The sequence below is a fragment of the Sturnira hondurensis genome, unplaced genomic scaffold (genome assembly GCF_014824575.4).
Source record: "Sturnira hondurensis isolate 20B ecotype Veracruz unplaced genomic scaffold, ASM1482457v3 Scaffold0004474, whole genome shotgun sequence".
NCBI lineage: Eukaryota > Metazoa > Chordata > Mammalia > Chiroptera > Phyllostomidae > Sturnira > Sturnira hondurensis.
The window spans coordinates 5,163,141-5,179,670 of record NW_028077105.1 but is presented as its reverse complement, the minus strand read 5'-3'; the positions used below and the strand labels follow the sequence as shown (position 1 = coordinate 5,179,670).

Below are 16,530 nucleotides of genomic sequence, written 5' to 3'. Positions count from 1 at the left end.
CTGAAACAGGAGAAAGCTTGATCAGTATGGCAAGGTCCTGAGATGCATGACCTGGTTTGGTTTCTGTCTGTCTAGTTCTGACTCTGACCTTGGCCCCCAGCACAGGACTTCTTGGGTTTACTCATGGCTTTACATTTCCCCAGAGCACAGCCTTGAATACAGGGCATTGGTCACTCAGCCTGGCCCTGACCAGCCCTCATGTGACAAACGCAGGACTCTTCCCTTATGAGCCATTTCACGGGGATTTGTGTTTGAAAGACCACATGCAATCAGGAATTGCAGGATGAGCAAGCACAGCAACGATGCAAAGTCCAGAGTCTCAAAGCTGAAAAGTCCTGGTTGCTGTTGGAGTTCAGTTGGTGTGTGCACGTGAGTGCGAATGCTTGTGCACTGTTCTTACTTTACCGTCTGCGTGTTTCTCTGCAGGCATAGTCCTTCCACTAACCTTATTACCTACTTTCAGTCTTCTGGTGTCTCACAGTAATGCCAACTCAGCCGCAGTCATCTGGAAAATTAATATCCAGGACTAGTGACACCAGCCTCTTGCCCAGATTAGTTTTGGCTTCTAATTCTCCTTCTGCCGTATTATATGAAATGATGAGAACATGAGCCAAGAAGGAATCCTCCAGGGGGGCCTTCTCAGAACTCCATGATGCAGAGAGAAAAATTACAAAAATGTGGTCACCATCGGCTTCAGAATATTTCCCTAGAACAGAGACCAGGAAACAACATGCACTTAATTTAACAGACCCGTTTTGGTTGTGGCCATTTCTGAGAAGAATCTTAACCTCTCTAACTTTCTCTGTAAAAATAAAGAGATTGCTATTAACCACGTCCAATTTCTTGGCACACACAGAGTGTGACTGCCAGCTGACTGGATATCAGGAGGAGTGAAATACATTCAGCTCACAGAGGGGTGTGTTCTGTTTCTGTCAGTCTTCTCACAGGGAAAGGACAGAAATAGGAGAGCCTCTGGGGTCAGCAAGACCTGACATAAATCCTGTCTCTGCCCTTCATGAGCTCTGTGAATAAGTTACTCATTCTTGCCAGCCTCCGGGTCTGCCCCATAACCCAGGCCAACGTATTTAATCAGGTACTGATCTGATTAATAAAATAATGTATCTCAAATGCTTAACCCATAGGTAGGTTTTCAACAAACATTAACTCTTCAATAACATTTGTGTGGATATCTAATTACTGTGTATCTCTCTGACTAAATTTGCAAACTTCATGAAGGCAGAGATCGCATTGCTTTTTGCTCATCACTGTATCTCTTCAACTGGCAAGGTGTGGACTTAGCAATTATAAGCACAGCTTATGGGCAAATAAAGAAGGAAAAAGACCTCTCCACCAGCATCCACAGCTTCTCCTCCAGTGTTAAAGGACAGCTGGTTTATAAGACAAACACTTAGGTTGCACTCATGACAACAACAGATATTCATGGTGAATCATTAAACATAAAATATGGGTTTGTCATGATTTATAGTCATAAAATTCAGTGGTGAATATTTACCACTTAAAACAAGATGTATACAAATATGTAACATCATGGTACCACTGGGTGGCACTGCAGACTGAGACTGATGTTAAGTCACAAACTTAAAGGCGATGAAAGTTGGAGCAATGATTTCTTATATGTAAAAGCTTCTTTCATTTGATTCTCACACCGGCTCTATGAGGAATGTAAAGTCTGTATAACAATTCCTTAAACACAGACCTTAGACACCACTAAACATAAGAAACTACCTTTTAGGAGATTTGTAAGAAATATTAATGGAGCTATACACATTTGAGCTGCCTGTTCCAAAGTTATTTACTGGTAACCATGGTTTCTCTCTTTAGTTTTGAGTGCCTATTTCATTAAAAGGCAAGCTCTACAAAAAGGAGACTAAGAGAGCTGGCCCAGCCATTCCTGGTGGCGGCTCCTCTGTTCCCTGCCCAGTAACTATGCCCTGATGCTCAAAGGAGGCTGTGCCAAGGGCAAGCATCAGTGGGTTCAAGTCTGACTCTTCCGCTTACTCCATAGGCATCTATCTATACATTCAAACTTTTCAGGGCCTATATTTTAGCATAAGTAAAAGGGAATAAAACTAATCTGCCCCATTTGTCTTGCCCATCTGGTAAGATAAAAGGAGTTAACACAAAGTAGTGTGATGTATGCTGTGAACGTAGGTTGTTATTTTCTCTGGACATTCACTGTGCCAAGTTTTGACCTATTTGTTTGTTTTGCCATGAGTATATTATCCATTGATAAGTAAAACATTCTTTCTTGTTCTCTGATTATTTCATCTTTTATTTGTCATATTTTAGAGGAGCTGTCAAATATATATTTGATTTGAAAAATAATACTCTCCATAAGTTTAGCCCAAATTATCCATTATTACTATGTAGCATGTAATTTACTGCAAGTACCAGATCATTTCTGTGCCCCTTATTTTATGATCTTTTAGAGGAAAGTATAATCATCATTTTCAATTTGGACCCCAAATTGTCTTCAGCGTAACATTAATGAACTTAATTAAATAAACTTTAATTCAATTAGTTATGGCCAACACAAACAGATCTGTGCTGTGCTTTGCCAGTAACACTGTAACACATGTGGAATTAAATTAAGTCCACTCAGGGGCAGCAATGACTTTAGTCTCTGGAATGCTAATTTAAAAGTCTATGACTTGACAAATTGTATAACCTAGAAAAATAGATAAACTCCTAGAAATATAGATTCTTTTTAGCCTGAATCAGAACAAAAGCCCCAGAAAATCTGAACACAGGTGAAGTCTATCAAATATTCGAGGAAGAATGAAAACCTATTCTTCTCAAACTATTCCAAAAAATTGAAGAAGAAAGAATGCTTCCAAACTCATTCTAGGAGGCCAGCATTACCTTGAGACCAACTCTAGACAAAGACACTACAAAAAATTACTGACCAATATACTCAATGAACACAGATGCAAAAACTTTTTTAAAAATGAGCAGACAAAATTCAACAATATATTAAAAGGATTATACACCATCATCAAGTGGGATTTATTCCAGAAATTCAGGGGTGGTTCAATATCCACAAATTAATCGGCATAATACATAACATCAAAACAAAGAATAAAAACCATATGATCATTTCAATAGTTGCAGAGAAGGTATTTGACAATATGTAACATGCGTTTATGATAAAAAAAAACTCTCAACAAAGTGGGAACAGAGGGAATATATTTCAATATAATACAGCCCATATATAACAAAACCACAGCTAGCATCACACTTGGTGGTGAAAAGCTAGAAATGTTTCCCCGAAGATCAGGAACAAGAAAAAATGCCCACTGTTATTCAACAATGTATTGCAGTCCTAGCCACAGTGATAAGAGAAGAAAAAAACCACATTCACACTCGAAAAGAAAAAACTCTCATTATTTGCGGATAACATGCCACTATATGTAGAAAACCCTGAAGACTATATAAAAAACTGTTAGGAATAATAAATGAATTCAGTAAAGTTGCAAAATGCAAAATTAATATATAAAAATCAGTGGTGTTTCTATACACTAATAATGAATTATCAGAAGGAGAAATTAAGAAAGCAATCCCTTTTATAATTTCATAACATATAGAACACCTGAATATATTTAACCATGGTTAACTATTTAACCTGTATTCTGAAAACTGTAAGACCTTAATGCGAGATTTTGAATAAGACGACACAAATGGAAGAATATACCATGCTCATAGGTTGGAAGAATTAATATCATTAAAATACCTGTACTTTCTAAAGTGATCTACAGATTCAATGCAATCTCTATCAAAATAGCAATGACATTTTTTCACAGAGCTAGAACAAATAATCCTAAATTTTATATGAAACCATAAAAGACTTCAAATAACCAAGGCAATCTTGAGAAAGAAGAACAAAGCTAGAGGTATCATACTTTCTGATTTCAACCATTCTACAAAGTTATAGTAATCAAAACACTACATTACTGGTACAAAAGCAGATGCGTAATCAATGGAATAGAGTATAAAAGCCAGAAATTAACACAAGCTTATATGGCCAATTAATCTACAACAAAGGAGGCAGGAATAGGTGATGGGAGGAATACAATCTCTTCAATAAATGGTGTTGGAAACATTGGACAGACACTTACAAAAATATAAAGATGAACCACTTTTTTATACCATATACAAAAAAGTTAAAAATAGATTCAAGACTTAAATGTAAAACTTGAAGCCATAAAACTCCTACAAGAAAACATAGACAGCAAACACTTTGACATTGCTCTTAGCAATATTTTCTGGAATATCTCCGCAGGCAAGGTCAAGAAATGCAAAAAATAAACAAATGGGACTACATTAAACTACCAATCTTTTGCATAACAAAGGAAACTATCAGCAAAATTAAAAAACAACTTACTAAATGGGAGAAGATATTCACAAATAATATTTCCAATAAGGGATTAATATCTAAAATATATAAAGAACTCATAAAACTCAATAGCAGAAAAAACAAAAAACAATCCAATTTTAAAATGGGCGGAGGACCTGAATAGCATTTCCCCAAAGAAGACATACAAATGGCCAAAAGACTTATGAAAAGATGCTTAACATCACTGACCATCAGGGAAATGCAAATCAAAACCACCAATGGTGTGAGATATTGCCTCACACCATTCGGAAGGGCTATTATGAAAAAGACAGCAAGTAAATACTGGTGAGGATGTGAAGAACAGAGAGCCCTCCTGCACTGTTGGTGGCAATGCAAATTGGTGCAGATACTATGGAAAATAGTATGGAGGTTCCTCAAAAAATTAAAAATAGAATTGCTATACATTTCAGTAATTTCACTTCTGGTCATTTATCTGAAGGAGACAAATGGTAATTTAAAAGACATGTGCACCCTTATGTTTACTGAAGCATTATTCACAACAGCCAAGATAGGGAAGCAACCTAGGTGTCCACCAATAAATGAAATGAGTGGGTAAGAAGTTGGTACACACACACACACACACACATACACACACACTAAAATATTATTCAGCCATAAAGATAATTAAATCTTTCCATTTGTGACAACATGAATGGCTCTAAAGTGTACTTTGCTAAGTGAAATGAGCCAGACAGAGAAAGACAAATACTGTGTGATTTCACTTATATGTGGAATCTAAAAACCAAAAAGAAATGGCCAAATGAAACAAAACAGGGACAGACTCACAGATAAAGAGAACAAATGATAATTGCCAGAGGGGAGGAGGGGTGGGAGGACAGGTATAAAAAGCTGAAGGGGAATAAGAGGTACACACCTGTACAGTTATTTTGAAAACCCAAGAAGTCATGGGGATGTAAAGTACAGCATAGAGAAAACTGTCAATATTACTGTAATGACTCATCACAAGGTAACAGATGGTTGTTACGATTATTGTGGTGATCACACTGTCAAATTAGTATGTTATATATGTGAAACTAAAACAATATTGTATTTCAACTATATTTCTTAAAAAGGAGTATGGCTATTTGAAGTGACATTAAATACAGACTGAGCAGAATTGTGTTTAAATCATCTGGGTATCTGAACAGATTGGCAGCCACTTATCTGTTTTATGTATTTGCATGACGATTATGTAAAGTGACACTATGCCTTTATGCGAATGACCCTTGGTCAACTCAAGAAGTAATTGTCCACATGCATCTTTTTTGTGAACAGTCTGTACCTTTATATTGCTGTTTTATCATCATTATCATCATCTCGCCCGCTGTGATGATATCTTAGGTGGAGCACAAAACAGGCAACACAGAAAAGAGGAAATCAAATACCCTGCCCATTGGAACTCATGGTTCCCAAGATCTCCAAATACATAAATATACCTGTCTGAACACAATATGATAAGGAAACACTAAGTAAACATCAAGGATCTCTCCTACTCTTATTGCTAAAGTCCTCACAGAAAAATGTGGAAAGCAGAGAAAACATGTAAATGAAACATACTCTTGTATAGTGAGCATGGAGTGCCCAAAGCAGAACAGGCACGCTAAAGTCTAAGCAACAGAAATTTAATTGGTGGTTTTAGTAATTGTTAAAAATTTTCATGTCATATGAGAAAAAATTTAAATAATTTAATTGGGATTCATTTAAAGGGGTGTTTTTTTTTCTTAATAGAAACATTGTTCTGATTAACACCATTTTAAGTTAAACGTCATTATGCTCCTGTTACAAGTCTCAAAACGTAGGACCTCAGGGGCTTTTTGATGGATAAGTGAAAAATTTCTTAACAGGATGGGGTGAAGACTGACTATGGTGTGTAACATCTTGCTTTGCCAACTACATTGATTGATTATTGTCGGGCTGTCTCATTATACCCTGGGAATGTGGAGGAAACTGGTGGGTGGTCTTTGTCCTGTTATTGCAGCTGCGACAACCACTTTGAGGAGTTGGGTCAGCTACATTAAAGAAATAAACTACACAAATGTGCCTAGGTGTTCTGATTCCTCCTTCTTGTCTACTCCATTCTCAATAACTCATCAGATAAGGTAATGTGTCCCTCCTTTGTGTTTCCGTGACACCCTGTTTTTGTCATACTACATATTTTAACCATTTTAATTGATATATAACAAACACAGAAAAGGGCACATATCACAAGTCTACAGCTTGATGAGATAGCAAAGAGCAAAACCACTCCCTGAAAACCCCAACCAGATCAAGAATTTACCACCACCCAGAAGACCGTGCCCCCAGGTGTCCTCTTAACCATCACTCCTCCCCTCCTCCCCTCCCCAAAGGTGATCATAGCCTGACTTCTATAAAGATGCATTTTGTTTGCCTGCTTTCAAATTATATACAAATCAAATCACACAGTGTGGTTTCTACTTTTCTTTGTGAGATTTAGTCCCTGCTGTTGTATGGGTCAATTAGTCATTTTTATTGTAGTATAGTATTCCATTATATAAAATTCACACTAATTTATTCCTGTTGGTGGGCATTTTATTTTGTTCACATGTTGGGGCTAATATGAGTAGAACCACCATAAACATTATTGAAATTTTTATTGAATATATGTACATTATTTTAGGTATTAAACCATGGGATGGAAATACTGGGTCACGAAGTTGCATGTGCATTCATCTTTAGTTGATAGTGCCAAACAGTTTTCCAAAATGTTTGTGCCAATTTATACTCCCACTGCAATGTGCATCTCCAGCTGCTTCTCATCTTCATCAGCAGAGATTGTCTACACTATTCACTTTCTCTCTCTCTTTCTGCCTAGCATGACACCTAGGAGGTATCTTAGTAAATGTCCGGTGAAATAATAAGTGAATGACTAACAATAGCTTCTATATTCTGCTGTCGGGCAGAATGGTTATAGCACAGGCTTTGGGGTCAGGCTGTCATGATTCGGCTTCTAATCTCACCACCACTGACCAGCAAATCACCCTTCCATGCTAGTTTCTTCACTTTCGATATCATGGGATTGTTCTGAAGATTAAATAAACTGAGTATTAAATACTTAGGACAATGGCTGGCATATAGTATATAGCAGCAGTATGAGCTATTACTGTTGTCTAATCCTCAGGGCCCCAATCCCACGAGACCCCCTAGAGATAGAAGTGGTTAGTAAGACTCTCTAGCCTCCTTTTGTGAAGCCTGCTCTAATCAGCTGACCCCTCCAGCAAGGGTCTCTGGACTTCTGAAGTCCTCTTCACCCCCATTCACCACCTGTCATATTCCAGGGGTAGGCGCTATATCTCCATGGTAGAAGGCAAATTCTCTAAGCACAGTGTTTTTGACTTATTCCTCAGGGCAACAGTGGTTTCAGAGTCCTATCTACTTCTTGGGGGTCTTGGCTCAATAATTTCCCCCAACCAATCTGAGCAGGTCTGCAGCTGGAGAGCTGGGAAGAGAATTTACTCCCTTTTGCAACCATCATGCTCAAATGTAGTTTCAAAAGCTGGCAAGAATGTGTACCACACCTGTAGATAAAAGATACTTCTGTGTGAAGGCTATTTGACATCGCTTGAATCACTTGATATCAGAGCTCAGTAAATATTTGCCCTTTTTTATTGGTCCCTGGTCCCTTCTTGACTTCCCTGTTCTTGCCTTGACCCAGTTCTGCCCACTCGTTCGATCTAGTCTGCTCCCATTTGGGTGACAATGCTTGGGATTCCGCCGGCTCCTTACAGTTCTTGAACAATGTGAATTAGATCTCATATAATGATTGACGGTGACCCCACAAACAGAATTCCTACCCTTGAAAAAAATCAATAAGCTTTGAAATCCATGCCTGGACCCTCTGAGTTATTTATAATCAGATTATAGATTTCCAGCCTGCCAGAACTGTGTTCAACTAAAAATGTGATTTAAGCAGTTTTTGTTCGAGGAGGAATTCATAACTGTAATTTATGAGAATGAAGGGGAGATCTGCAATAATCTTCTGGTCAGAGCTAGCATCAATGTTTGCCAGGAAATTGCAGGCTTTAGATTCTCTGCAATACTAGCTGATTTTAGCAGCTGGGGTTGGTTAGGGGAGCAGCACTTACAACACTGACCTGGATGGGAAGCCACCTTCAGCAAGATGTTGCTGAGTCACTTTGATCCTGTTCCTTAAGTGGATTATGAAGGACAAGGAGTAAGTGATCTTCAAACACCTGTTCTGCCCTGAGAAGACTTGAAGGTGGGGGTGGGGTCAAAATATGAGAAATATGAAATAAAAGGGGAAAAGATGACAACTTCCCCTGGGGAAATCCCTCTGCAAACTAAGAGGTCAGGGTAGAGGGAATACAGCTGACTCAGAAGTTAAGGCTGCAGCAAGACCGGCTGGTGGGGGATTCCCTGTTTGCTAGGAATTTGTGTGAAAGGCAGAGAAAAGTGTATGTCCTAACAGTTTGGATGCAAGACATTGATCTCATAACGTGCTACCTTCCCCTCTTCGGTTGTAATCATTCTAGTGAGATGAGCTCTAGGAATGGCCTCTGCAAACTAGACCTGGAGTCTTCTGGGTCCATGCAGTGTTGGCTGTGCACCAGTTTAAGACTCCTGGTCTAAGCTAGGAATGTGCCACTCTTTGGGGATCCTTCTCTGAACCAGCACTGGGCTTGGTTCAGCTCTGGGTACTCTCCCACTAGAAGTCTTTCGGGGAACATCAACTTTTGGGGAACATCTCCATTTATAACAAACATCCTCACCCTCTTTGGTGGCATTCTCCTACCCTTGCAGACTATGACCTTGACTTCCATTTCAATAAACTGCTTCACTGACAGTCAGCCTATCCTCTCAGGTTCTATAAGGGCAGAGATTTGCCTTCTTTGCTCACTGCTATAGCCCCAGCACACAGAACAGAGCCTGGCCCAGAGCAGGCACTCACGTACTGGTTGAAAGAATAACCTGTTAATCACAGACAAGCTAAATGTCTGAACAAACAGCAGTCAACATCACAGGACAGGCAATAACAGGGAACATTATGTTATGGCTGTCCTGGGGAGACCAGTAAACTGGAAAGGATTTGTTTGGACAGATTTATGAATAACTGACCTCATAAAATGCTGCTAAGAAGACCTGGAATATACGTTGGATTTAAGACCACCCTATATACCCCTGGAGTCAGAAGGTATGCTGTTATTGGAAGCAAATCAGTGAGCTGGAAATTACAGCAGCATTTTTCTGTTTGATTTTTAAAAGGACCCTTTATTGCTCCACCCCAACCAAAATACACAAAAGAACATGCATGACACAATTTATGTAAATATTTTTCAGGGTTTTATTGCAAACCAAAATCGGTTTATTGCACACAAAAAAGTTGTGTGCTGAGAGGGAGAAAGTATTGTACATATTATAACCATGTTAATTACAGTACATTAAAAGGGTGGTTTTACATTACAAATAGGCCTGTAAGTTTAAATATACTAGTGTTATAACCCAATGTACAGACTTTCTTTATACAATACATACAATTATCAGGAATGCAAAAAAAACCAACAACCCATAAATAATGCCCATTTTACAGGTGATGTTTTAAACAATGAAAACACTGGGCTCGAACGACAGCTGAGGCATTGGTCCATAAAAACCCTTTCTAAAAATAGAAATATTTGTAGCAGCAATGCTTTCTTTAAGCATCTGGGTACAAGTCATTGCAAGACCATTTCAATAAATTTTAGTTATTAACTCTATCTTACAAAAAAAAACAGTCTACACATAAATTCATCTTCCCAATATGGAAGAAACAAACAATGTCCCACATTGTAGTGTCCTGCACATGTCATGCTGACGATCACTACTCGGTCCATCTGCGATCAGGCACCCCGCCCTCTGACCGCTGCTTGCACAGTGGTCCACAGGCAAAGACAGAGAGCTGAAACACTGCAAGAGGAAAAGCTTTGGAGCTAACACGATCGCATCAGAAAAGGCACATTTCATAAGGTTCATCACCACCGCCCAGACAGACCTTCGGGAAGTCCTTCTCAGAGCAGTGTCCTGCTGCTAGTCAGACCCCTGCATCTGTCTACGGCGCGCTCTAGTGCGCGTTGAGAGATAGCACCACGTTGGAAGGAGGAGTAAGAAGGAAAACTTCATGAGCTCACTGAGAGGAGGATGTGCTCTTCGAAAAGCTTCCAGCAAACAGTGTGCAGTGAGATTGCCAAGGTGTGCAAGCTCCCGGAGATGTGCAAATTCTCTTTTAAGATGTCCTGTCAGCTGGCAGCTCCGCCAAAAGGCTAACTAAAACATTTTCAAACACACAAAATCCTTCAAAACCAACCCTAAGACTGTTCAGAGGAAAGAGTCCACAGGAGGTGCATAGGAGAAGCCCAGGAAGGCCTCCGCTGCTTCCTTGACGCTGGCTGTGAGGAGGATGCTGTCGGGAGACTTGCCGATGGAGTTGGGGACTGGTTCTTCAGTAAACTCAGGATCGAAGTGCCGCAGGTCGCTGGGTCCGCTCTACAGCAGGAAGAAAAAAACACATTCAGTGTTAAGAATTCACACTGGATACAGGGCTGGGAAATCCTCATTTAGGCCTAAAGTTCTGGAGCCCAAGTCTCTAGGGCACAATATCGAAATCCCCGTAATAATCATCCATTTCAGGCCCATGAATAAAGTATCTGCCAATTTGTTCCTCGGGGCCCTCCCCCTGCCAAATGTGACTTAAACAAATGTCCTGTGGGTCTCCCTATACTTAGAAGAAATATACTCACCACATTTGGGTTAAAAGGAGGAGTGATTTTCTTATTGATGAGATCATCCCAGTTAATTACGGAGAAGAAGACATGATTCCTAATCTCCATCTGTGGGGAAGAAACACAGGATTCTTTTAGCCTGGCAGAATTCAAGCAGGGCAGTGAGGTCCAGCGCACACCCCTGACAACCGGGAGAGAAGAAAGTCACTCACGAAGTCGTCCTGGGCACCCAGCCTCTTAGTCCTGTCCTTCTGCAGGAGGCCCTCCAGGAGGTGGCGTGCAGAATTCGTGATATTTGGCTTCAGCTGGAGGGGCTTGTTCAGAATGTTGTCGTACATCTCAGCTGTGTTTCGGCTATAAAAAGGAGGCTGAGAGAAGGGAGAAAGTGGCTCAGTATTTGTAAGTTTTGGACTCTATACATAACCAATAGAAAGATTTAAGCCGCAGTATTATTTGGTTGGACTTAACGAACGTTCTTTTTCTTGATAGGTTTTCTTTGCCCTGGATTTTTAAGTGACCATTTTGCAACTCGGTATCAGGGGGTAGATGCTAATAAAGCCGTGTTTTCATTATCACATAGGTTAAGTGTGGTCGAATCCAGTATAATGTAAATTTACAGAAGAAAAATCTACTAGGTAGGAGTTTACCCTACACCATGTATAAAATAACCAATAAGGCCTCCCTTATCAGCATTTGGTAAACTTGCTGATAAAGGCCAAGCCACCACGGCCAGGTCTGCGATGGGGACTGAGTGCCCTGAAGAGCTTGGATTTTAAGAAGCCTACACTCAAGGCAGCATTATTAAACTGGGGCAATCTGCCACGGTTCTCAGGGTGCTACTCACCAGGCCATACAGCATCTCATACAAGACGGCTCCCAGGCACCACCAGTCCACAGTCCTGTCGTAAGGCTGCTTATGAAGAACCTCGGGTGCAAGATACTGAAAGACAGACAGGAGAACAGAGTTTAGAGCTGGTGAAACCAGGCAATCCCAAGGCCAGGCATGCACTTTGAAAGAGCTGAGAGACCCTGGGTCCCCTAGGAGAACAGATTTCTTTAGGTGACTTCCTGATATAACTACCGGATTTTGAGGCTGACTGGCCACCCAACAGCATCTCACTTGGGGATTCAGCAATCCTTTACAATATGCTAGTTTTAATTAAGCTACATAAGGCCTTGGAATATCTCCTGCTGCATCAAAGAGCAAATGTATTTTACTTGCACTGAATTGGGCTAAGGAACCTCGAAGAACAGTTGACTCTCAGTAATTTAAAGCACTATCGCACTATGTCTCTGGAAAGAAGCGGGTAGACCAGGCACCAAGTCGAGCATGCTCCTACCTCAGGTGTGCCACAGAAAGTGGACGTCGTGCCGTTGGGTTCGATGTTCTCCTTACAGAGCCCAAAGTCAGTGAGGACAATGTGTCCCTGGGAGTCTAGCAGAATATTCTCTGGTTTTAAGTCTCTGTAGAAAAAACAAATGTAGTTGCACAAGTTAATTTCACTTCCTAAGAAATCCTCTGTAAAGAGAATTGCTAGGGGTATTAGAAGCATTTTACATTCACAGCAGTTGTATCCTGTATAAAAAAGGGAGTCCTTGTTCTGCTAATCTATCCTGGATGCGGTCCAATCCTTATTGGCTAGTTCCCTAGTGGCATGGAGTCAAAGCACCTCACATGCTGGGGCATCTGGTTTTAAGTGACCAAGTTATACCTAAACACAGATTATTTTAAGACCCTGTCAAAGCCTAGGGATGCTGCGTCTCCTTTATACCCAAGAAGGGTGCCTTTAAGAGCTCTTTAGCTCACCTATAAACGATGTTCAGAGAGTGCAGGTAACCCAAGGCACTGGCTATCTCAGCAGCATAGAAACGGGCCCTCGGTTCCAGGAAGCAGCGCTCCCTCTGGAGATGGTAGAACAACTGCGGGAGACAGAACAGAGTTAGTCGGCGTTGCCAACGCCTGATAACAATGCATTTAATTAGTCTTGACGTATATAGCTAAAGAGAACAATTGCAGGAAGTGGCCCTAAATAGTCTATTAACCGTTTGAAACCTGTCAGCTTAAAGGAAATTCTGATTCTGGTAACACCTCCCCCGCACCCCCCGAGTATCCTTTAAAACTGCACAGACACGTTAGCCCATCTTTCTCCTCTGCTCACCTCTCCACCATTAATGTAGTCGAGGACAAAGTACAGCTTGTCAGCAGTCTGGAAAGAGAAGTGAAGGCCCACCAGGAAAGGGTGTTTCACATTCTTCAGTAGAACATTCCGCTCTGACATAATATGCTTTTCCTAGGAAAGGGACAATTAAAATTTAGTGGCAGATTTCAACATGGCACCGAAGTGCCAAGGTCAAACTATTCAATGGAACTCTATCTCCAACCTCAACCCATCAAGCACATCTCATACCTCCTTCTTTTTCAGGATCGCTTTCTTCTGTAAAACTTTGACTGCATAGAATGCTTCTTCTGCTTTGTGTCTTGCTAGAAGAACCTAAAATTTCAATTGATAAGTCAACTTGCTATCTGCATCCAGGGAGCAAGTAGAATAAGTGCACAAAAGGCTATAGACAATGAGGTCTGCAGATTTGAAATTACCTTTCCAAAACTGCCCTTCCCGATCACTTTCAAGAAGTGGAAGTCAGATGGTTTAGCGTGAGGATTGGATGATGGGCCAAGGTTGATTTGCTGAGAAGGACTTGGCTGGAAAACAAAATGTTTTCTTTTAATATCTTGGTGTCAAAGGAAGACATGGGTAATAAAGTTCAGGCACTGCCAAAGATGTTACACCTGCAAGTGACCGAGGCGAGTCACCACATGCCTAAAAAACCCCAATCGACTTTTCATCTATGCATGTTCATCTTCCAAATTAGAGTACGAAAACTGTACACAATGTTATCGTACGCAGGAAAGACTTTTATGAACCATGCCTTTTAAAACACTCTGCTGCCTCCGTTGTTAAGTGCTTGTGTCACTTGTGCCTGAACTAACAAGGCATTCCTGCCTTGATACTAACTTCTAGAAATGCCATTTGAATCCATCAATGTAGGAGTACTGACTCATTTACAAGGCCCCTGCACAGATGCATCACAAATAGAAAATACTTACCGGAGGAGAAGGGTTGGCATTCAAAAGCTCAGGCTCCTGAGGTTGGGAGATTTTCAAAATGGACTGAACTTCAGGGCTGCAAAGAAAGGAAAAATTTAGGACCTCCTAACTCGCCACAAGGGGGCACACCAATACAAATAGTGAGTTTCTAGCTCAACTTTTCCCGGAGAATTCAGTGTTTAAACTAAAAACACCCAAATAAATTACTCAGTTAAAGAAAATAGCCAAAGAAAATAATAAACCCAGTTAAATCAAGACATGAGGGTTGTTCTCTATGGAAGCAGGGGAGAATTAGGCAAACGTGAAAATTTTATTTTACAGCTTTAGAACAAGCGAAACCCAAAAATTATTTTAATTTAAAAAATGTTTTAAGTAAATTGGAACTTCAAAAAGGGATCTCTATCCCTGGGGAGTTTTCCAGCTTCCAGATGAACACACTAATGAGAACGTCTTTATTGGTGGTGAACTCATACTACACTAATTTTTATTTCTCAAATTCCGCCCCACGGACTTACTGTTTGCAGGCATAGGAGTTATTGGCAATCTTCTGAATAAAGTCGTTCAGGCCCATCCTCCTCTGTTTCATGAAAGCTGTGAATTAGAAGAAAGAAACGTTAAGATGGCTTTGAAACGCCAGACGCCACAATCACTTAATCTGATTCAAAAATTTTCCACTTGGCACATTTGTAAAGTAGAAGCCCAGGCTCACTCCTGCACTCACCTATTAGAATCGCTACCATTCCCCTCATCCTGGAGTAAGTGAGGGTGCCCCTAGCAGCCTCGGTTCTCACTGTCATCGCCACAAAGAGAGGACAGAGACCGGACAAGGAGCCCGCAGCGACTGGAGACCAGCTGAACTGACTCTACGCGCCTGCCCAGCCGCCTCTCTTATAAGCTCTGCGCTGCTGTGGGGGCGGGGCCCGCGCGACACCCGGCGGGTCCTCTGCGACAAGGCCCCGCCCTCAGCCCCGCCCCCCGCTGCCGCCAGGCACCGCGGGCTGCCCTGTGGTCAGCTGCCCGCGGTTCAGCCCCAGCCGGGGGTGAGCCTGGGTCGGCGGGGGGGGAGGAGGGGGTGAGTGGACGAGGGCGCGGGGGCCTCCGGGCGGAGGGCCTGTCCCTGGACCGTTTTCAACCTCTTGCGCTCCAGGGCTTGAGGCTGGGAACCAGCCGGCGGAGGGAGTGGGGAGAAAGGGAGATCCTGGGTAATTTTCCACCCTTTTCATTTATTCCGCCCAGCAAGGAAATCAGAGTCCCAGATCCGAAGCGTTTTCCGCCCAGTGCGCGGTCACCGGGTGGCTCCGTGCCCGCTCTGGCTTCTCAAACCCTGGTTTCGGATTCACTCGGCCCAGGCGCCGACCCTCTCCCCGGATCCACGCGGCAGCCTCCTCTGCCCTGGCCCGGCGGCCGTGCGCCGCCAGCCAGGGTTATCTCTGGGGCGCAGGGCGGCCGCACCGGGGGAGGGCGGCCCTGCGCGCCCTTATCTTCGGGGTCAGCGTGGGGCCAGGCCGGCGGGCCAGTCTCCCCGCTCCCGCCGCCGCCACCCCCGGGCCTCAGCCCTCCGTTCTCACGACGACCACAGACACCCGGCCCCTCTCGCTGTAGCTGAGCAACAAGTGGGGGAGTGACACAAGTCCCGCGTGCGGGCCACGGCGCTTACCCAGTCCGGTCAGCAGGAAGGACTCGCTCCTTTTCTGCGCCTCGGCCCTCTTTTTGTGGCGGGGCCGGAGCAGGGACTCCAGCCGGGTCCTGGCCAACGTGCCCTGCATCTCCCCCATGGAAAGTGGCGGCCAGGCGCGCAGCCGGCGAGGGCGACAAGAGAACACTGACGTTTCCTTGAAGGAGCCGCCGTGACTCAGGGCGGGCAAGATTTCCTGCCCCAGTCCCAAAACAAACAAATGGCCCTTGTGCACGGCCGAGCCGCTTCCGAAAACGCCTTTTTTGTGCTTTTGGCCAAAGCCAAGCAAGGCTGAAAAATCCCATAACTTGGAAGAGGAGGAAGGAAGGAAAGAAAGAGGGAAGGGGGAGGGAGAGGTCAGGAATGTGTAGAGGAGGGGGCGGAAATAAAATTCGTCTCTGCACTAAAGGAAAAAAGTACAATCTCCATTTCACTTTTTTTTTTCTAAAGTAATCTCTCAGAACATTCTGTCCCTTCCGCATGTATTTTTTTCCTTTGCATTTTTAATCCCTGCCATGCCCAGAGCACGTGAGGAAGTCGCAACCCTGGGGAGCAGTGGCTCCGCGCAGGGGACAAACCTGGTGTGACCCCGGGGCAGCAA

General features: G+C 42.6%; 1 protein-coding gene across 2 annotated transcripts; it reads right to left on the bottom strand.

Annotated features, from left to right (window-relative positions):
- Positions 1-9,710: 9,710 nt before the first annotated feature.
- Positions 9,711-16,029, bottom strand: LOC118986683 (serine/threonine-protein kinase Sgk1). 2 transcript variants are annotated; one of them, XM_037045706.1, is made up of 12 exons: positions 15,912-16,029; positions 14,770-14,845; positions 14,255-14,330; positions 13,745-13,849; positions 13,557-13,640; positions 13,308-13,439; positions 12,956-13,068; positions 12,489-12,612; positions 11,993-12,088; positions 11,361-11,516; positions 11,167-11,256; positions 9,711-10,912 (listed from the first exon to the last, which is right to left on the bottom strand). In XM_037045706.1, exons 1-12 carry the CDS (start codon positions 16,027-16,029, stop codon positions 10,745-10,747), a joined length of 1,338 nt encoding a protein of 445 aa, XP_036901601.1. In that variant the 3' UTR covers positions 9,711-10,744. The 2 variants fall into 2 exon arrangements, with proteins under 2 accessions (XP_036901601.1, XP_036901602.1); XM_037045707.1 differs by lacking the exon at positions 15,912-16,029 and adding an exon at positions 14,976-15,131 and having other exon boundaries at positions 10,739-10,912.
- Between the last annotated feature and the right edge of the window lie 501 nt (positions 16,030-16,530).